Source organism: Oncorhynchus nerka, linkage group LG3, assembly GCF_034236695.1.
Source record: "Oncorhynchus nerka isolate Pitt River linkage group LG3, Oner_Uvic_2.0, whole genome shotgun sequence".
NCBI lineage: Eukaryota > Metazoa > Chordata > Actinopteri > Salmoniformes > Salmonidae > Oncorhynchus > Oncorhynchus nerka.
In genome coordinates this window covers 6,851,443-6,873,423 of record NC_088398.1, presented here as the reverse complement: position 1 = coordinate 6,873,423, position 21,981 = coordinate 6,851,443, and the positions used below count along the sequence as shown (strand labels likewise).

The window sequence follows — 21,981 nt, the reverse complement described above, 5'->3', positions numbered from 1 at the left end:
TTTTTTGCACTGTTGGTTAGAGCCGGTAAGTAAGAATTTCACTGTAATGTCTGTAATGTCCACCTGTTGTATTTGGCGCACGTGACAAATAAACTTTGATTTGATTTAAGTCCGAGAAAACTCCAGGGCTGGATGGCATACCAGTGGAAGTATACCAAACTTTTTTATATCCTCACGGGACCGTTATTAGCATGTTTTAATCACTCATATATAAACGGTAGATTATCAGACATGCAACAAGAAGGTCTGATTTCATTATTACTGAAACATGATCCAAGTGGTGTATATATAAAGATCCAGTCCATTTAAAAAAAATGGAGCCTCTTACACTTCAGTGTTGTGATACAAAATTTCTAGCTACAGTTGAAGTTGGAAGTTTACATACACCTTAGCCAAATACATTTAAACTCAGTTTTTCACAATTTCTGACATTTAATCCTAGTAAAAATTCCCTGTCTTAGTTCAGTTAGGATCACCACTTTATTTTAAGAATGTGAAATGTCAGAATAATAGTAGAGAGAATGATTTATTTCAGCTTTTATTTCTTTCATCACATTCCCAGTGGGTCATACACTCAATTAGTATTTGGTAGCATTGTCTTTAAATTGTTTAACTTGAATCAAATGTTTTGGGTAGCCTTCCACAAGCTTCCCACAATAAGTTGGTGAATTTTGGCCCATTCCTCCTGACAGAGCTGGTGTAACTGAGTCAGGCTTGTAGGCCTCCTTGCTCACACACACTTTTTCAGTTCTGCCCACAAATGTTCTATAGGATTGAGGTCAGGGCTTTGTGATGGCCAATTCAATACCTTGACTTTCAATGTCCTTAAGCCATTTTTCCACAACTTTGGAAGTATGCGTGTTGTCATTGTCCATTTGGAAGACCATTTGCGACCAAGCTTTAACTTCCTGACTGTTGTCTTGAGATGTTGCTTCAATATATCCACATAATTTCCCATCCTCATGATGCTATCTATTTTGTGAAGTGCACCAGTCCCTCCTGCAGCAACACCCCCCCACAACATGATACTGCCACCCCCGTGCTTCATGGTTGGGATGGTGTTCTTCAGCTTGCACAGCCAAAGGAGGGAGACGAGAAGCGAGGTGGACAAAGGCGCTCCCAAAGAAGGTTATCCAGACGGATGGCCATTGAGATGCCAGCGTCCAAGGATATGTTGTCATCCCGACATGCCAACTCCATCTGAACCTCCTCGCACAGTCCACTGCGGAATAGAGTATGGAGCGCCTGCTCATTACATCTACTGGAGGCTGCCACATTCTGAAAGGTGAGGGCACACTCCGCAGTGGTCTGGGCACACTGCTGGAGTTGGAACAGTTGCTCACCTCCCTCTCTGCCCTCTGGAGGTTGGTCAAAGACCGCCCTGAACAGAGCCATGAACCTCTCATAGTAACCTAGCTCCTCCTCTCCTCTCTCCCAGACGGCCGTAGCCCACTCCAGAGCCCTTGCGGTCAGCAGGGAAGTAACCGAGAGCAACCTTGGACCTCTCGAGGATGGGGGATCCCGTCTGATAGGCGAAATAGAGGGAGCACTGAAGTAGGAAGCCACTGCATTTCGATGAAGTTCCGTCATACTTCTCCGGAAGGGATAGTCGGGCATTGCTGACCTGTGTGGACGGCTGGGTAGGCTGGGGGACTGGCTCACTGTGATGATCCGTGGTAGGAGGCCCTTTGATAGGGGTATGGAGAACCTCGCTGGTGGTGTCGAGGGACCTCCCTCATGGTCCTATCCAGGTGCGCCATTTGGTCGTGGTGTTGGTTGATTAGATGACCCTGTTCATTGACCATCTGGAAGAAGTTTTATCTTCTGCTGCGTCCGTATTGTGAGGTGGTATTCTGTAACGTATATGCCGGGAGTCAGGAAACAGGTGCAGAAGGTGAGTTTAATAATCACATTTTATTGGTCACATACACATGGTTAGCAGATATTAATGCGAGTGTAGTGAAATGCTTGTGCTTCTAGTTCCGGCAGTGCGGTAATATCTAAGTAATGTAACAATTCCCCAACTACCTAATTCACACATCTAAAGGGATGGAATAAGAATATGCACATTTAAATATATGGATGAGCGATGGCCGAGGGGCATAGGCGAGGTGCAATAGATGGTATAAGGTACAGTATATACATATGAGGTAATGTAAGATATGTTAACATTATTAAAGTGGCATTTATTAAAGTGGCCAGTGATTTGAGTCTGTAGGCAGCAGCCTCTCTGAATTAGTGATTGCTGTTTAGCAGTCTGATGGCCTTGAGATAGAAGCTGTTTTTCAGTCGCTCGGTCCCAGCTTTGATGCACCTGTACTGACCTCGCCTTCTGGATGGTAGCGGGGTGAACAGGCAGTGGCTTGGGTGGTTGTTGTCCTTGATGATCGTTTTGGCCTTCCTGTGACATTGGGTGCTGTAGGTGTCCTGGAGGGCAGGTAGTTTGCCCCCGGTGTTGCGTTGTGCATACCGCACCACCCTCTGGAGAGCCTTGCGGTTGAAGGCGGTGCAGTTGCTGTACCAGGCGGTGATACAGCCCGACAGGATTCTCTCGATTGTGCATCTGTAAAAGTTTGTGAGGGTTTTAGGTGACAAACCACATTTCTTCAGCCTCCTGAGGTTGAAGTGGCGCTGTTGCTCCTTCTTCACCACACTGTCTGTGTGGGTGGACCATTTCAGTTTGTCTGTGATGTGTATGCTGAGGAACTTAAAACTTTCCACCTTCTCCACTACTGTCCCTTCGATGTGGATAGGGGGGTGCTCCCTCTGCTGTTTCCTGAAGTCCACAATCATCTCCTTTGTTTTGTTGACATTGAGTGAGAGGTTGTTTTCCTGACACCAAACTCCGAGTGCCATTACCATCTCCCTGTAAGCTGTCTCGTCCTTACAAACACACTCACCGAGTCAGTGTATAGATCGATGTTATTCTCTGAGGCTGCCCGGATCATGTCCCAGTCCGCGTGATCAAAACAATCTTGAAGCGTGGATTCCGATTGGTCAGACCAGCGTTGAATGGTTCTAGTCACGCGTACATCCTGTTTGAGTTTCTTCCTTTAAGACGGTTGGAGCAAGATGGAGTCATGATTGCTGAAGGGAGGGCCTTGTATGCATTGCGGAAGTTAGAGTAGTAGTGATCGAGTGTATTGCCCGCACGAGTGCTGCAATCAATATGCTGATAGAATTTAGGTAGCATTGTTCTCAAATTTGCTTTGTTAAAATCCAGAGTCACAATAAATGCAGCCTCAAAGATATATGGTTTCCAGTTGACATAGAGCCCAATGAAGTTCCTTGAGGGCCGTCGCATTGTCTGCTTGAGGGGGTATTATACACAGCTGTGATGAAAACTGACAAGAATTCTCTTGGGAGATAATATGGCCAGCATTTGATTGTAAGGAATTCTAGTTCGGGTGAGCAGAAGGACTTGAGTTCCTGTATGTTGTTATGATTACACCATGAGTTGTTAATCATGAAGCATACCGTCGTGGCCAATAGTTTTGAGAATGACACATATTAATTTCCACAAGGTTTGCTGCTTCAGTGTCTTTAGATATTTTTGTCAGATGTTAATATGGAATACTGAAGTATAATTACAAGCATTTCATAAGTGTCAAAGGCTTTTATTGACAATTCATTAATTATTAAGTTGATGCAAAGAGTCAATATTTGCAGTGTTGACCCTTTTTCAAGACCTCTGCAATCTGCCCTGGCATGCTGTCAATTAACTTCTGGGCCACATCCTGACTGATGGCAGCCCATTCTTGCACATTGGCGCGCGTAGTGTCCCAATCTGCCCTGGCATGCTGTCAATTAACTTCTGGGCCACATCCTGACTGATGGCAGCCCATTCTTGCACATTGGCGCGCGTAGTGTGGGTGCAAAAATTGAATAACATGAATTTCTACATTTTATTTTGCGGCGCACGCGACGTGACTGGTCTGGTCAGCATGTTACTGGCAGCAATAGCCCTTTTTGTGCAGAGCTATGATGACGGCACGTGTTTCCTTGCAGGTAACCATGGTTGAAAGAGGAAGAACAATGATTCCAAGCACCACCCTCCTTTTGAAGCTTCCAGTCTGTTATTCGAACTCAATCAGCATGACAGCCTTGTCAACACTCACACCTGTGTTAATGAGAGAATCACTGACATGATGTCAGCTGGTCCTTTTGTGGCAGGTCAGAAATGCAGTGGAGATGTTTTTGGGGGATTCAGTTCATTTGCATGGCAAAGAGGGACTTTGCAATTCATCTGATCACTCTTCATAACATTCTGGAGTATATGCAAATTGCCTTCATACAAACTCAGGCAGCAGACTTTGTGAAAATTTATATTTGTGTCATTCTCAAAACTTTTGGCCACGACTGTACACCCCGCCCTTCTTCTTCCCAGAGAGGTGTTTATCTCTGTCAGTGCGATGCATGAAGATACCCGGTGGCTGAACCGACTCCGACAACGTATCCCAAGAGAGCCATGTTTCCGTGAAACAGAGGATGTTACAGTCTTTGATGTCTCTCTGGAAGGCAATTTTGTCTACCTTGTTGTCAAGAGACTGGACATTGGTGAGTAGTATACTCGGAAGCGGTGGGCGGTGTGCACGCCTACAGAGCCTGACCAGGAGGCCGGTCCGTATGCCTCTTCTGCGGCGACATTGTTTTGGGTCGGCTGCTGGGATTAGATCCACTGTCCCGGGTGGTGCACAAAGGATCCGCTTCGGGAAAGTCGTATTCCTGGTCGTAATGTTGGTAAGTTGACGTCGCTCTTAAATCCAATAGTTCTTCCTGGCTGTATGTAATAACACTTTAGATTTTCTGGGCTAACAATGTAAGAAATAATACAGAAAAAAACTAAATACAGCATAGTTTCCTAGGATTCGAAGCAAGGCGACCATCTCTGTCAGCGCCATCTTCATGAAACAATACAAAAGAACAAACATGAGAAGCATTCTGAACACGAGAGATAACAATACCACCTAATGACTGATGACAACTGAGGGTGAAATAAAGGGGGCGTAATCAAGGAGACAATTATGACCAGGTGTGTGTAATGATGGGGAACAGGTGTGCGTAATATAATAGCCAGTTCCGGGTGGTTAGTAGACCGGTGACGTTGAACGCAGGAGGGAGCAGGAGTAGGTGTGACAATATGCTTAAGTCCCGTGCCATTATTTTATTTGACATGATTTTATAGTAAGAAGGATATAATTGAAATTAGCTGAAAGAAATAGAAAGGAGATTTTTCCCATTGCGGAGCATATGAAGTGGCTATGTTGAGCGAAAAAGTGATCACTTGAAACAGGTCCTATATGCTAGATTTAATAGTTATTTGGCAACTTTAGTTGTGAGTGATACAAACCATAGAATGTCTTAGAAATCAGGCTGCTTCGGTTTTATAGCGGAACATGTGCTTAATATGAGCAGCTGAGAAAGAAATATAAGAACACTTATTTCACTCAATGCGGCAGGTAGCCTAGTGGTTAGAGTGTTGGGTCAGTAACTGAAAGGTTGCTGGATCGAATCCCCGAGCTGACAAGGTAAAAATCTGTCATTCTGGCCCTGAACAAGGCAGTTTAACCCATTGTTCCCCGGTAGGCGGTCATTGTAAATATGAATTTGTTCTTAACTGACTTGCCTAGTTAAATAAAACATTTAAAAAGAATAATAATGCAGTCCACACTCAAAGGCAATTACTCAAATGTATTAGGCTAGACTCATTATGTACCAAAGACATCTTAAATCAGTTTTGTTTTATGTTTAATATGCGGTAGTAAATGTATTGTAAAGACACAATCATCATTTTAATTCATTTTTTTCAGCTTGGGGTAATAAGCCTATGCATAAACTCAAAAATGCGTTTGGTTGTTTTGAATTAGTCATCACCTGAGAAAGCGCTGTCCATTTTGTTATGTTAGGCTTTGAAACAACATCCACAACAACCATGTTTTATACTATTTCAACCTGCTGTTAAAAAAATGTGTTTCTTCACATTGATCATCACAGTGAGGTGAGTTTTAAAAGTATGGTAGGCCTTCTGTTTTGATGATGTGTTTGATGTGATTTTCTATTGCATTTGCATTGATGTCAGAGTGGTTAGAGGGACAATCGAGCCCTGAGTACGAGGCCATTAGGACCTGATGGAGGGACAGAGGAGCCCTGAGTACCAGGCCATTAGGACCTGATGGAGGGACAATAGAGCCCTTAGTACCAGACCATTAGGACCTGATGGAGGGACAATAGAGCCCAGAGTACCAGGCCATTAGGACCTGATGGAGGGACAATAGAGCCCTGAGTACCAGGCCATTAGGACCTGATGGAGGGACAATAGAGCCCTGAGTACCAAACCATTAGGAGCTGATGGTAGTTAGTAAGTTGGGTACTACCAAAGCATGTCCAGAGTGCATAAAAGGAGATTACTGTAACTCAACGGTCTCGTGGAATTTTACTGCCGTCATGACTGCTGGTGTGGCGGTAATACGGTCACCGCAACAGCCCTAGGCTCAATGTCTTCATCCTTATGTACTAAATAGAGAGTAGACTCATCTTTTACCCTCTTCACTCTTTTCCCTCCCTCCCTCCCTCCAGTTGGAGCTGAACTGCCAGGTGATGTTCCGTAACTACCAGAGGAAGACGGACATGGACGAGCCCCCGCTGGTGGACTTCGGAGGGGAGGGGGACGATGACAAGAGCACTAAGAGGAAGAACAAGGACCCCCTGTATGTTCACATGGAGGAGGAGTTCTACCGTTACGGAGTCAAGATGGAGTGGCTCATGATCCACCGCATCCTCAACCACAGGTAGCGCGCACACAGGCACCTTGGATACACACGCTAACACACACACACCTGGGATACACACGCTAACATGCACACCTGGGATACACACGCTAACATGCACACCTGGGATACACACGCTAACATGCACACCTGGGATACACACGCTAACACACACACACACCTGGGATACACACGCTAACACACACACACACACACCTGGGATACACACGCTAACACACACACACCTGGGATACACACGCTAACATGCACACACACCTGGGATACACACGCTAACATGCACACCTGGGATACACACGCTAACATACACACACCTGGGATACACATGCTAACACACACACCTGGGATACACATGCTAACACACACACACCTGGGATACACATGCTAACACACACACCTGGGATACACATGCTAACACACACACACCTGGGATACACATGCTAACACACACACACCTGGGATACACATGCTAACACACACACACCTGGGATACACATGCTAACACACACACACCTGGGATACACATGCTAACACACACACACCTGGGATACACATGCTAACACACACACACACCTTGGATACACACGCTAACACACACACACACACACACACACCTGGGATACACACGCTAACACACACACACCTGGGATACACACGCTAACACACACACACACCTGCGATACACACGCTAACACACACACACACCTGGGATACACACGCTAACACACACACACACCTGGGATACACACGCTAACACACACACACACCTGGGATACACACGCTAACACACACACACACCTGGGATACACACGCTAACACACACACACACACACCTGGGATACACACACACACACCTGGGATACACACACACACACACACACACACAGGCGTGTCAAAGTCAGTTCTGTAAAGGAAAAGGCTGTTTATTTGTTGTAAAAATGGCAATGGTTTGTTTAACACCTCTGTATCCTATTTGTATCAATACAGATGTAAACCATAATATCATCATTCTCCTTCCCCTCTCCTCCTCTCTCCAGTGTGGATAAGAGGAACAACGTGCACTACCTGATCAAGTGGAGGGATCTGGCCTACGACCAGGCCTCCTGGGAGAGTGAGGAGATGGACATCCCAGAGTACGACCAATACAAGCAGACCTACTGGAACCACAGGTGCACACACACACACACACACAAACATGCACATACTCACCCTTGCATGCACACAAAACTCTGACAACTCTGCCTATAGCAACCTAGAGTAACCTGAAGCAATAATCTAATCCTCTTCATGTCTTTCATATTTCTCTACCTTCCCCCTCTTCCATCTCTCTCTCTCAGAGAGTTGATGTTGGGAGATGAGGGCAGGCCTGGTAAGAAGCTGAAGAAGATAGCTAAAGTGAAGAAGAGTGAGAAACCCCCTGCTAACCCTGTGGTGGATGTAAGTACGGGTACTTCCTTGTTCCTTTTCATGTGAATCGTCCAAATCTCCAATTCACATTGATTCATGATTCTGCTCTGTAATGTAAATGAAGATGTCCACTTCCACTTCCCCTCCAGCCCACCATCAAGTTTGACCATCAGCCAGACTACCTGGACACTACAAGGGGAACGCTGCACCCCTACCAGCTGGAGGGTCTCAACTGGCTGCGTTTCTCCTGGGCTCAGGCCACTGACACTATACTGGCTGATGAGATGGGTCTAGGCAAGACTGTCCAGACCGCTGTCTTCCTCTACTCACTCTACAAAGAGGTGTGTTGGTAGGGTCTGTATTGGGGTCTGTGTGTGCTGGATAGGCAAAAGGATGTGGTCATCTGATTCCACAGCGATGTGTTTCAGAGTGTGTGTGTGTGAGAGAGATATCTTGTGTGTATGTAAGTTTGTGTCTCTCGTCCAGTCTGCCTTCCCTTGTCAATAATTTCAGTAGGGGTACTGCCAAACCCTGGACAAACAATAAAACCGCCCATCAAAGGGAACTAGTCCAAAAAGAGGGACTCTGTCCTAAAGGCAGGCTGGGACAAATACAAGCAAAGTCCAGCTAGTCTTATCAGAAGGCTAGGTTGAGTTATTACCCTACTGCTAAATACCTAGTGACGTGAATGATCAATCCAATGTTAGGGGATAAGGGCAGAGCATCTAAATCGGACTTAGGCACTTCTCTTTTCTGATTCACCTAAAGTGTTTTACTCACTCACCTATTAACCCCTGACCTTCCACCTCTCCAGGGTCATTCAAAGGGCCCGTTCCTGGTGAGCGCCCCCCTGTCCACCATCATTAACTGGGAGAGAGAGTTTGAGTTGTGGGCCCCGGACATGTACGTGGTGACCTACGTAGGAGACAAGGACAGCAGAGCCGTCATCAGAGAAAACGAGTTCTCCTTCGAGGGCAATGCCATCCGGGGGGGCAAGAAGGCCTCTAAGATGAAGGTGAGAGACGAGTGGGATGGGAGGATGGGGAGACTGATAATGTGCGGTCATGTTTGTTGTTGTTGTTGATTTTTTTCTCATTGTATCTTTATTGTTACCTCCTAATCCTCTGCCCCCTCCCTCTCGCTCTGTCCCCCTGCAGAAAGACTCATCGGTGAAGTTCCATGTCCTGCTGACGTCCTATGAGCTGATCACTATAGACCAGGCTGTGCTGGGCTCCATAGACTGGGCCTGTCTGGTGGTGGATGAGGCACACAGGCTGAAGAACAACCAGTCAAAGGTCAGACACACACCAGTACAATAACCATTATAGTCATAACCAGTACCTTAACCATTATAGTCATAACCAGTACCTTAACCATTATAGTCATAACCAGTACCTTAACAATTATAGTCATAACCAGTACCTTAATCATTATAGTCATAACCAGTACCTTAACCATTATAGTCATAACCAGTACCATAACCATTATAGTCATAACCAGTACCTTAACAATTATAGTCATAACCAGTACCTTAATCATTATAGTCATAACCAGTACCTTAACCATTATAGTCATAACCAGTACCTTAACCATTATAGTCATAACCAGTACCATAACCATTATAGTCATAACCAGTACCATAACCATTATAGTCATAACCAGTACCTTAACAATTATAGTCATAACCAGTACCAAAACCATTATAGTCATAACCAGTACCATAACCATTATAGACATAACCAGTACCATAACCATTATAGACATAACCAGTACCATAACCATTATAGTCTTAACCATTACCTTAACCATTATAGTCAAAACCTGTACCATAACCATTATAGTCATAACCAGTACCATAACCATTATAGTCATAACCAATACCATAACCATTATAGTCATAACCAGTACCATAACCATTATAGTCTTAACCATTATAGTCATAACCAGTACCATAACCATTATAGTCATAACCAGTACCTTAACCATTATAGTCATAACCAGTACCAAAACCATTAGTCATAACCAGTACCATGACCATTATAGTCTTAACCAGTACCATGACCATTATAGTCTTAACCAGTACCATAACCATTATAGTCTTAACCAGTACCATAACCATTATAGTCATAACCAGTACCATAACCATTATAGTCATAACCAGTACCATAACCATTATAGGCAGAATCATTATAGCCATAACCATTATAGTCATAACCAGTACCATAACCATTATAGTCATAACCAGTACCTTAACCATTATAGTCATAACCAGTACCATAACCATTATAGTCATAACCAGTACCATAACCATTATAGTCTTAACCAGTACCATAACCATTATAGTCTTAACCAGTACCATAACCATTATAGTCATAACCAGTACCATAACCATTATAGACATAACCATTATAGTCATAACCATTATAGTCATAACCTGTACCATAACCATTAGATACATAACCATTATAGTCTTAACCAGTACCATAACCATTAGAGACATAACCATTATAGTCTTAACCAGTACCATAACCATTATAGTCTTAACCAGTACCTTAACCATTATAGTCATAACCAGTACCATAACCATTATAGACATAACCAGTACCATAACCATTATAGTCATAACCAGTACCATAACCATTATAGTCTTAACCAGTACCTTAACCATTATAGTCTTAACCAGTACCTTAACCATTATAGTCATAACCAGTACCATAACCATTATAGTCATAACCAGTACCATAACCAGTACCAAAACCATTATAGTCATAACCAGTACCATAACCATTATAGTCATAACCAGTACCAAAACCATTATAGTCATAACCAGTACCATAACCATTATAGTCATAACCTGTACCATAACCATTATAGTCATAACCAGTACCATAACCATTATAGTCATAACCAATACCATAACCATTATAGTCATAACCAGTACCATAACCATTATAGTCATAACCAGTACCAAAACCATTAGTCATAACCAGTACCATGACCATTATAGTCTTAACCAGTACCATGACCATTATAGTCTTAACCAGTACCATAACCATTATAGTCTTAACCAGTACCATAACCATTATAGTCATAACCAGTACCATAACCATTATAGACATAACCAGTACCATAACCATTATAGTCATAACCAGTACCATAACCATTATAGTCAGAACCATTATATAGCCATAACCATTATATGCAGAACCAGTACCATAAGTATTTTAGTCATAACCAGTACCATAACCATTATAGGCAGAATCATTATAGCCATAACCATTATAGTCATAACCAGTACCATAACCATTATAGTAATAACCAGTACCATAACCATTATAGTCATAACCAGTACCATAACCATTATAGGCAGGACCAGTACCGTAACTATTAGTCAGAACCATTATAGCCATAACCAGTATCATAACCATTATTTTTATAACCAGTACCATAACCATTATAGTATGACATATCATTGCATACTGAATACAGCGTTTATTAGTATAGTTATGGTTATAACCAGTCAAATATGAGAGATCACCCTGTTTTGTGAAGAGGACAGTGGAAGTATAAAACGCTGTCTCTATCTCTCTCTGTGTAGTTCTTTAGGATTCTGAATAACTACCCTCTCCAGCACAAGCTGCTGCTGACTGGTACACCTCTACAGAACAACCTGGAGGAACTCTTCCACCTACTCAACTTCCTCACCCCAGTGAGATTCAAGTCAGTATGCCTACACTACTGTGGGTGTATGTGTATGTGTGGGTGTGTGTGTGTGAGTGAGTGCTGCTATTGCTTAGTGTTTTATAGTCCTGATGTTTCCTTTTGAACAAATCCAGTAACCAAAACAATAACAAAAGTACCCCCCTCTTCTCTCCGCTCTGCAGTAACCTAGAGGGGTTCCTGGAAGAGTTTGCTGACATCGCCAAAGAAGACCAGATCAAGAAGTTGCATGATATGCTGGGACCACACATGCTCAGGAGACTGAAGGCCGACGTCTTCAAACACATGCCCACCAAGACAGAGCTCATCCTACGAGTGGAGCTCAGCCCCATGCAGAAGTAAGTGATGAGGAGGACGTGGGGAGGATGGTGCTAGCAATCAAATCAAATTCGCCACATACACAGTTTACAGCAGGTCTAAAAGGTGCAGCGAAATGCTTGCTATCTCCCTCAACAATACAGTACAATCAGTGCTAGCACATGCTAATGAGTGGAGAAGAAGTATAGAAAATAAGTAAATAGAGGATTGAATATCAGTAGTGTAGTGTTGCAGGAGTCTCATGTTGGCTTCTATTTCTTGTTTTCTGGTATTAATTTAATTGTGTGATGCAGGAAGTACTACAAGTTCATCTTGACGCGTAACTTTGATGCCCTGAACACCCGCGGAGGAGGAAACCAAGTGTCCCTGCTCAACGTGGTCATGGACCTCAAGAAGTGTTGCAACCACCCCTACCTCTTTCCCGGAGCCGCAATGGTACGATCTCAACCCATTCTCTGAGACATGGGCCATAACATTGATTCGGTGCTTGATGGAGGGCATCGATCTGTGTCTGTGTGTTTGTATACGAGTAAATGTTGTCTTGAATGTATATGATTTTGTTGGTTATATTTCCAGAACTAAACCTAATATGGACTAAACAGAATGTGTTAAGATGCTTTGATCTGGATGCAGTCTGCTTGACGATGAGCTTTAATTAATTAATTGACTGATGTTTGATTGATTTCCTGCAGGAGGCGCCAAAGATTCCAAACGGAATGTACGAGGGCAGTGCCCTAACAAGGGCTTCTGGGAAACTGACTCTGCTGCAAAAGATGATGGTTAAACTCAAGGAGGGAGGACATAGAGTGCTCGTCTTCTCTCAGGTACACACACACACACCCACACGACACACACACACACACACACACACACACTAACTGTCTCTGTCTCCTGGTAGATGACTAAGATGTTGGACCTGCTGGAGGACTTCCTGGAGAACGAGGGTTATAAGTACGAGAGGATTGATGGAAGTGTAACGGGGGGCATGAGACAAGAGGCCATCGACCGCTTCAACGGTGAGACACACACACATGGGTTCATGGATACACTAACGACAGCACATTTGGAACAGTAACTTTAACTGGGAAAAAATATGAATTGGAAGTTTCTATTTGTCTTTTGTCACCTCCCTCCCTCTTTCTCTCCCTTCTCCTCTCTCTCTCTCTCCTCAGCTCCTGGCGCCCCTCAGTTTGCCTTCCTGCTCTCTACCAGAGCGGGAGGGTTGGGCATCAATCTGGCAACCGCCGACACCGTTGTTATCTACGACTCCGACTGGAACCCCCACAACGACATCCAGGTACAGACACACACACACACACACACACACACACACACACACACACACTTGACGCATGCCTCCTGCTCATCTCTCCTCTTCCAATCTCTTCCCCTCTCTTTCTCTCAGGCATTCAGCAGAGCTCACAGGATTGGTCAGAATAAGAAGGTTATGATCTATCGCTTCGTTACCAAGGCGTCTGTGGAAGAGAGGATCACTCAGGTAAACCCAGTATACCAAGGCCTACCAGACTCATACAGAGTGGTAGGTAAAAGACAGACACTAATTCTCCTCTCATCCTCTCCTCCAGGTGGCTAAGAAGAAGATGATGTTGACCCACCTGGTGGTGCGTCCTGGGCTGGGCAGTAAGACAGGTTCCATGTCTAAACAGGAGCTGGATGACATCCTCAAGTTTGGAACAGAGGAGCTGTTCAAGGACGAGCTGGGAGAGGGTGAGCCACTAACTACTAACCATAACCAGGTCAGTCCACTCCAAACAGGTAGTCATCCCGTTGTCGGGGGCCGTAATGCCTGCTGGTTTTCCTTCAAACTAACAACCTGGAAACTAGGTGTGTGGCCTCTCCAGTCTTTCTTACACTCTCTTTCCTTGTCCCTTTCCGTCTCAGGGGACAACAAGGAGGATGACAGCCAGGTCTTTCATTGTATGCCACTCTCTTTCCTTGTCCCTTTCCGTCTCAGGGGACAACAAGGAGGATGACAGCCAGGTCTTTCATTGTATGCCACTCTCTTTCCTTGTCCCTTTCCGTCTCAGGGGACAACAAGGAGGATGACAGCCAGGTCTTTCATTGTATGCCACTCTCTTTCCTTGTCCCTTTCCGTCTCAGGGGACAACAAGGAGGATGACAGCCAGGTCTTTCATTGTATGCCACTCTCTTTCCTTGTCCCTTTCCGTCTCAGGGGACAACAAGGAGGATGACAGCCAGGTCTTTCATTGTATGCCACTCTCTTTCCTTGTCCCTTTCCGTCTCAGGGGACAACAAGGAGGATGACAGCCAGGTCTTTCATTGTATGCCACTCTCTTTCCTTGTCCCTTTCCGTCTCAGGGGACAACAAGGAGGATGACAGCCAGGTCTTTCATTGTATGCCACTCTCTTTCCTTGTCCCTTTCCGTCTCAGGGGACAACAAGGAGGATGACAGCCAGGTCTTTCATTGTATGCCACTCTCTTTCCTTGTCCCTTTCCGTCTCAGGGGACAACAAGGAGGATGACAGCCAGGTCTTTCATTGTATGCCACTCTCTTTCCTTGTCCCTTTCCGTCTCAGGGGACAACAAGGAGGATGACAGCCAGGTCTTTCATTGTATGCCACTCTCTTTCCTTGTCCCTTTCCGTCTCAGGGGACAACAAGGAGGATGACAGCCAGGTCTTTCATTGTATGCCACTCTCTTTCCTTGTCCCTTTCCGTCTCAGGGGACAACAAGGAGGATGACAGCCAGGTCTTTCATTGTATGCCACTCTCTTTCCTTGTCCCTTTCCGTCTCAGGGGACAACAAGGAGGATGACAGCCAGGTCTTTCATTGTATGCCACTCTCTTTCCTTGTCCCTTTCCGTCTCAGGGGACAACAAGGAGGATGACAGCCAGGTCTTTCATTGTATGCCACTCTCTTTCCTTGTCCCTTTCCGTCTCAGGGGACAACAAGGAGGATGACAGCCAGGTCTTTCATTGTATGCCACTCTCTTTCCTTGTCCCTTTCCGTCTCAGGGGACAACAAGGAGGATGACAGCCAGGTCTTTCATTGTATGCCACTCTCTTTCCTTGTCCCTTTCCGTCTCAGGGGACAACAAGGAGGATGACAGCCAGGTCTTTCATTGTATGCCACTCTCTTTCCTTGTCCCTTTCCGTCTCGGGACAACAAGGAGGATGACAGCCAGGTCTTTCATTGTATGCCACTCTCTTTCCTTGTCCCTTTCCGTCTCAGGGGACAACAAGGAGGATGACAGCCAGGTCTTTCATTGTATGCCACTCTCTTTCCTTGTCCCTTTCCGTCTCAGGGGACAACAAGGAGGATGACAGCCAGGTCATACATTATGATGACAAGGCCATAGACAGACTGCTGGACAGGAACCAGGAGTCAGAGTCCACTGAGGACACAGAGATCCAGAGCATGAACGAGTACCTCAGCTCCTTCAAAGTGGCCCAATACGTTGTCAAGGACGAGGAGGAGGAGGTGTGTGTATGAGAGAGATACTGTGGAAGGTGATGAACAGGAGAGATGACCCATAATTCTGAGTCTGTGTTATTACACTTGTATGTGTTTGTATGCAAGTTCTTCCAACATTGCTAACCTGTGTATGTGTGTGTTTATTTGTATAAGTGTTATTCCATCATTGCTCACGTGTGTGTGTTAGTTAGAACACAAGTTCTTCATCATTGCTAACCTGTGTGTTAGTTTGAACACAAGTTCTTCATCATTGCTATCCTGTGTGTTAGTTTGTTTATGAGTTCTTCCACCATTGCTAACCTGTGTGTGTGTTAGTATACAAGTTTTTCCATCATTGCTAACCTGTGTGTGTGTGTTAGGTAGTATACGAGTTCTTCTATCATTGCTAACCTGTGTGTATTAGTATATGAGTTCTTCCATCATTACTAACCTGTGTGTGTGTGTGTGTTAGGTAGTATACGAGTTCTTCCATCATTGCTAACCTGTGTGTGTGTGTGTGTGTGTTAGGTAGTATACAAGTTCTTCCATCATTGCTAACCTGTGTGTGTGTGTGTGTGTGTGTTAGGTAGTATACAAGTTCTTCCATCATTGCAAACCTGTGTGTGTTAGTTAGTATATGAGTTATTCCATCATTGCTAACCTGTGTGTTAGTTAGTATATGAGTTCTTCCATCATTGCTAACCTGTGTGTGTTAGTTAGTATATGAGTTCTTCCATTAATGCTAAGCTGTGTGTGTTAGTTAGTATACGAGTTCTTCCATCATTGCTAACCTGTGTGGGTGTGTTAGTATACGAGTTCTTCCATCATTGCTAACCTGTGTGTGTTAGTTAGTATATGAGTTCTTCCATCATTGCTAACTTGTATGGGTATGTTACTATACGAGTTCTTCCATCATTGCTAACCTGTGTGTGTGTTAGTATACAAGTTCTTCCATCATTGCTAACCTGTGTGTGTTAGTTAGTATATGAGTTCTTCCATCATTGCTAACCTGTGTGAGTGTGTTAGTATACGAGTTCTTCCATCATTGCTAACCTGTGTGTGTTAGTTAGTATATGAGTTCTTCCATCATTGCTAACTTGTATGGGTATGTTACTATACGAGTTCTTCCATCATTGCTAACCTGTGTGTGTGTTAGTATACAAGTTCTTCCATCATTGCTAACCTGTGTGTGTGTGTCCAGGAGGAGGAGGTGCAGCGTGAGGTGATTAAACAGGAGGAGTCAGTAGACCCAGACTACTGGGAGAAACTGCTGAGACACCACTATGAGCAGCAGCAGGAGGACCTGGCCCGTAACCTGGGAAAGGGCAAGAGGACCCGCAAGCCTGTCAACTACAACGACGGCTCTCAGGAGGAACGAGGTAGTAGACGGGGTACAGAACAGCGCTGCACAATGCAACCTTTTTTTAACTACTCTGTGTGTGTGGATGTGGACGTGTGTTTATGTGTGTGGTAGGTAGGGTGTGTGGGATAGGAGTGTGTATCTTTCATGTTATGTTGGAGCATGTGAGTGTGTGTTTGTGTTTGTACTAAATATTTGTCCATGTCCCATCTCTGTCCTCTGTGTTTGTGTTTCTAGTAATATTCTAGGATTAAGCATGGGCATGATGTTTCCTTCCTACTGTCTCAGTACTCTCTCCTGTCTGTCTCTAACAAGATTAGGGTCAATTCCAATTCAGGAAGGGAATTGAAATTCAATTCATGTTCGACAATTCATGTTTGCCCATTGACAAGAAAGTGACCCCAACCTTGTTAATGACTTTGGTATTGACTAGTTTAGTTTTCTTGTGAAGTTGGTTGAAGTGAGTTTCTGTCTATGTGATTGTATCTGTTCTTCACTCTCTCTTCCTTCTCCCTTGAAAACAGAGTGGTCTGTTTCCTAAAACTCTCTGATTGGCTAATCCTGTCTCTTCCCCTCCCCTCTCTCTCCATTCTATAAGCAGATTGGCAGGAGGATCAGTCTGACAACAACTCAGATTACTCTGTGGCCTCAGAGGAGGGAGATGAGGACTTTGATGAGCGATCAGAAGGTAACAAACACTTTTGTCATGAATTCATATTGGGTACAGTGCATTCGGAAAGTATTCAGACCCATTCACTTTTTCCACATTTTGTTACGTTACAGCCTTATTCTAAAATCAAAAAATGTCCCTCATCAATCTACACACAATACCCCATAATGACAAAGCAAAACAGGTTTTCAGACATTTTTGCACATTGATAAAAAAAACATTTACATAAATATTCAACCCTTTGCTCAGTACTTTGTTGAAGCCCCTTTGGCAGTGATTACAGCCTTGAGTCTTCTTGGGTATGACGCTCCAAGTTTGGCACACCTGTATGAGGGGAGAAACTCCCCATTCTTCTCTGCAGATTCTCTCAAGCTCTGTCAGGTTGGATGGGGAGCGTGACTTGTTTATGACTTGTTTATTGTGTTATTGGCGACAGGGTAGCCTAGTGGTTAGAGTGTTGGACTAGTAACCGAAAGGTTGCAAGTTCAAATCCCGAGCTGACAAGGTACAAATCTGTTGTTCTGCCCCTGAACAGGCAGTTAACCCACTGTTCCTAGGCCGTCATTGAAAATAAGAATTTGTTCTTAACTGACTTGTCTAGTTAAATAAAGGTGAAATCAAATATTGTTTACTCCATGTGTACTCCATGTGTATCTTGGCCAGGTCGCAGTTGTAAATGAGAACTTGTTCTCAACTAGTCTACCTGGTTAAATAAAGGTGAAATAAATCAAATAAAAAATTTCAAAGAGAAGAATGAGAGAAATGCTCCAAATACAGGTGTACCAAGCTTGTAGCGTCATACCCAAGAAGACTCAAGGCTGTAATCACTGCCAAAGAGGCTTCAACAAAGTACTGAGTAAAGGGTTGAATACTTAAGTAAATGTGATATTTCCATTTTTTATTTTTAATACATTTGCAAGAATTTCTCCAAACCTGTTTTTGCTATGTCATTATGGCATATTGTGTGTACATTGATGATTGAACCAGGCTGAAATGTAACAAAATATTGAAAGAGTGAAGGGGTCTGAATACTTTCCGAATGTACTGTATGAGTCTGTGTACGTGCAAATAAATGAATCTCTGTATGTGCCAGTTCGAATTAGTGTTTGCTTGTGTGTTTTTCTGCAAACGACAGAAAGTGAAAGTGTGTGCATTTGTGTGTGAGAATGAGCGCGAGAGAGAGCAACTGATTCTGTCAGCCAGTTGTAACAGATGCCAATTAAACGATAATAATATGAAACTATTCCACACATCAAGTGTAAGTAAGCAGAAGCACAAACCCAATACTTTAATGGCCAAAGGCAGTTAGAAAGGGCGGTAAGCCCCAACTACTGATACAGGGTTAGATATTTGTTCATCCCCCTAATGGTTCATTTAGGATTGGGGATAGAATAATCTGATTATAGATCTGTGGTTAAGGTCAGTTCTACCTGGAGTGTTACGAAGCTGTGTCCCATGCTAACGTCTTTCAAACGGCCCCTACAGATTATACAGAAACAGACTAACTCCTGCATCGACTTGTAAGACAGGGCAGCAACATGGTCAGAATGTAGCAATTCTGTACAGTGAATCATCCATGTTCTTTTTGAGGATCTGTTCAAATTCTTATTTTGAGGTTTATAGTGTGGTGCTCATACATAGAATTAGAAGAAACTGTTGAAAGCACCTATGATGACGTCTATTCTTTGGTGCTCATACATAGAATTAGAAGAAACTGTTGAAAGCACCTATGATGACGTCTATTCTTTGGTGCTCATACATAGAATTAGAAGAAACTGTTGAAAGCACCTATGATGACGTCTATTCTTTGGTGCTCATACATAGAATTAGAAGAAACTGTTGAAAGCACCTATGATGACGTCTATTCTTTGGTGCTCATACATAGAATTAGAAGAAACTGTTGAATGCACCTATGATGACGTCTATTCTTTGGTGCTCATACATAGAATTAGAAGAAACTGTTGAAAGCACCTATGATGACGTCTATTCTTTGGTGCTCATACATAGAATTAGAAGAAACTGTTGAATGCACCTATGATGACGTCTATTCTTTGGTGCTCATACATAGAATTAGAAGAAACTGTTGAAAGCACCTATGATAACATCCATTCTTTGGTGCTCATACATAGAATTAGAAGAAACTGTTGAAAGCACCTATGATAACATCCATTCTTTGGTGCTCATACATAGAATTAGAAGAAACTGTTGAATGCACCTATGATAACATCCATTCTTTGGTGCTCATACATAGAATTAGAAGAAACTGTTGAATGCACCTATGATAACATCCATTCTTTGGTGCTCATACATAGAATTAGAAGAAACTGTTGAAAGCACCTATGATAACATCCATTCTTTGGTGCTCATACATAGAATTAGAAGAAACTGTTGAAAGCACCTATGATAACATCCATTCTTTGGTGCTCATACATAGAATTAGAAGAAACTGTTGAATGCACCTATGATAACATCCATTCTTTGGTGCTCATACATAGAATTAGAAGAAACTGTTGAAAGCACCTATGATAACATCCATTCTTTGGTGCTCATACATAGAATTAGAAGAAACTGTTGAAAGCACCTATGATAACATCCATTCTTTGGTCCTCATACATAGAATTAGAAGAAACTGTTGAAAGCACCTATGATAACATCCATTCTTTGGTGCTCATACATAGAATTAGAAGAAACTGTTGAATGCACCTATGATGACGTCTATTCTTTGGTGCTCATACATAGAATTAGAAGAAACTGTTGAATGCACTTATGATGACGTCTATTCTTTGGTGCTCATACATAGAATTAGAAGAAACTGTTGAAAGCACCTATGATGACGTCTATTCTTTGAGTTTATGGATATCCAATCATTGTTAAGATAATATATGAATGTGGTCAACATGACATTTGTTTAAACTACAAGTGTTTTGAAATGGAAGGGTTGCAGGTTAAAATGCTGGTGTAGAATAGCTTTTACTTTACATGGTTGGAAAAACATTTTCATTGATTAAATTCACACAAAAATCCAGGACATTTGTGTGTATGTATTATGTAAGAAATAAAATATATATTCTATATAAAGAAGCGTTTTGGTGGCAAAACAATAATTAATACGATGTTAGTCAGAAATGTGACATGCTGTGGTCTGGGTTCGAACCATTGATCTATTGATTGAACGTCAGATGAGTTACCGATTGCGCCGCCGTGGTAAATGAAATAGTAATGACTGCAGATTTCACCCTGAGTGAGCGACTCTAAATCCTGTCATAATCGTAAATATTTCCATGCTAAACGGTAAACACATTGACAGACGATGAATCGGAAGATGTTCACTTGCCTCGGTTGACGTTCGCGTCACAGAACATTCAGAGCGGATTTTATTACAGCGCGACAGATACAGTAGTTACTCTCGGTTACGCTTTTCAATATTGAGGTGTTCCTTTCGATCATCCGCCCGTTTCGATTGTGACAGTCAGTGAGTGAGTGCTCTTTCAAGATCAGATATATCGAGGAGTAGCAGCATCGTCTGTGAATATGATAGCTACTAATTCAATTCAAAGGGCTTTATTGGTATGGGAAACATATATTTACATTGCCAAAGGAAGTGAAATAGATAATAAACAAAAGTGAAATAAAAAATGGACCGTAAACATTACACTCACAAAAGAGCCGAAGGAATAGAGACATTTGAAATGTAATATTATGGCTACATACTGTGTTGTAACGATGTGCAAATAGTTAAAGTTAGCTATTAGCTAACTTTCGCTAATATCAGGGATGTATTCACTAGGAACAAAACGTGTAAGGACCTACCTGATTTTCTTCCAATGTAATTCTTTTTTGCACTTCATTTGAGACTGTTTTCTGAGGTGTGAACTAATGATACACACAGTTTCCTCCTTGACTGTTTTCTGAGGTGTGAACTAATGATACACACAGTTTCCTCCTTGACTGTTTTCTGAGGTGTGAACTAATGATACACACAGTTTCCTCCTTGACTGTTTTCTGAGGTGTGAACTAATGATACACACAGTTTCCTCCTTGACTGTTTTCTGAGGTGTGAACTAATGATACACACAGTTTCCTCCTTGACTGTTTTCTGAGGTGTGAACTAATGATACACACAGTTTCCTCCTTGACTGTTTTCTGAGGTGTGAACTAATGATACACACAGTTTCCTCCTTGACTGTTTTCTGAGGTGTGAACTAATGATACACACAGTTTCCTCCTTGACTGTTTTCTGAGGTGTGAACTAATGATACACACAGTTTCCTCCTTGACTGTTTTC

The 21,981-nt window shown here is 43.0% G+C and overlaps 1 protein-coding gene across 3 annotated transcripts in view; it reads left to right on the top strand.

Annotated features, from left to right (window-relative positions):
* The window catches only part of LOC115142089 (chromodomain-helicase-DNA-binding protein 4-like), a 45,855-nt gene that overhangs the window by 12,323 nt on the left and 11,551 nt on the right, over positions 1 to 21,981 (top strand). Inside the window, exons 13-29 of one of the 3 annotated variants that reach the window (XM_065007649.1) lie at positions 6,577 to 6,788; positions 7,823 to 7,954; positions 8,123 to 8,222; positions 8,342 to 8,533; positions 9,007 to 9,207; positions 9,350 to 9,487; positions 11,791 to 11,912; positions 12,077 to 12,250; positions 12,524 to 12,665; positions 12,923 to 13,054; positions 13,129 to 13,246; positions 13,403 to 13,527; positions 13,636 to 13,728; positions 13,817 to 13,958; positions 15,518 to 15,693; positions 16,868 to 17,045; positions 17,628 to 17,714. In XM_065007649.1, coding sequence (XP_064863721.1) covers positions 6,577 to 6,788; positions 7,823 to 7,954; positions 8,123 to 8,222; positions 8,342 to 8,533; positions 9,007 to 9,207; positions 9,350 to 9,487; positions 11,791 to 11,912; positions 12,077 to 12,250; positions 12,524 to 12,665; positions 12,923 to 13,054; positions 13,129 to 13,246; positions 13,403 to 13,527; positions 13,636 to 13,728; positions 13,817 to 13,958; positions 15,518 to 15,693; positions 16,868 to 17,045; positions 17,628 to 17,714 — 2,464 coding nt within the window. Of the gene's footprint in view, positions 1 to 6,576; positions 6,789 to 7,822; positions 7,955 to 8,122; positions 8,223 to 8,341; positions 8,534 to 9,006; positions 9,208 to 9,349; positions 9,488 to 11,790; positions 11,913 to 12,076; positions 12,251 to 12,523; positions 12,666 to 12,922; positions 13,055 to 13,128; positions 13,247 to 13,402; positions 13,528 to 13,635; positions 13,729 to 13,816; positions 13,959 to 15,517; positions 15,694 to 16,867; positions 17,058 to 17,624; positions 17,715 to 21,981 lie in introns of all 3 variants that reach the window. The other 2 variants (XM_065007639.1, XM_065007634.1) reach the window with 2 other exon arrangements.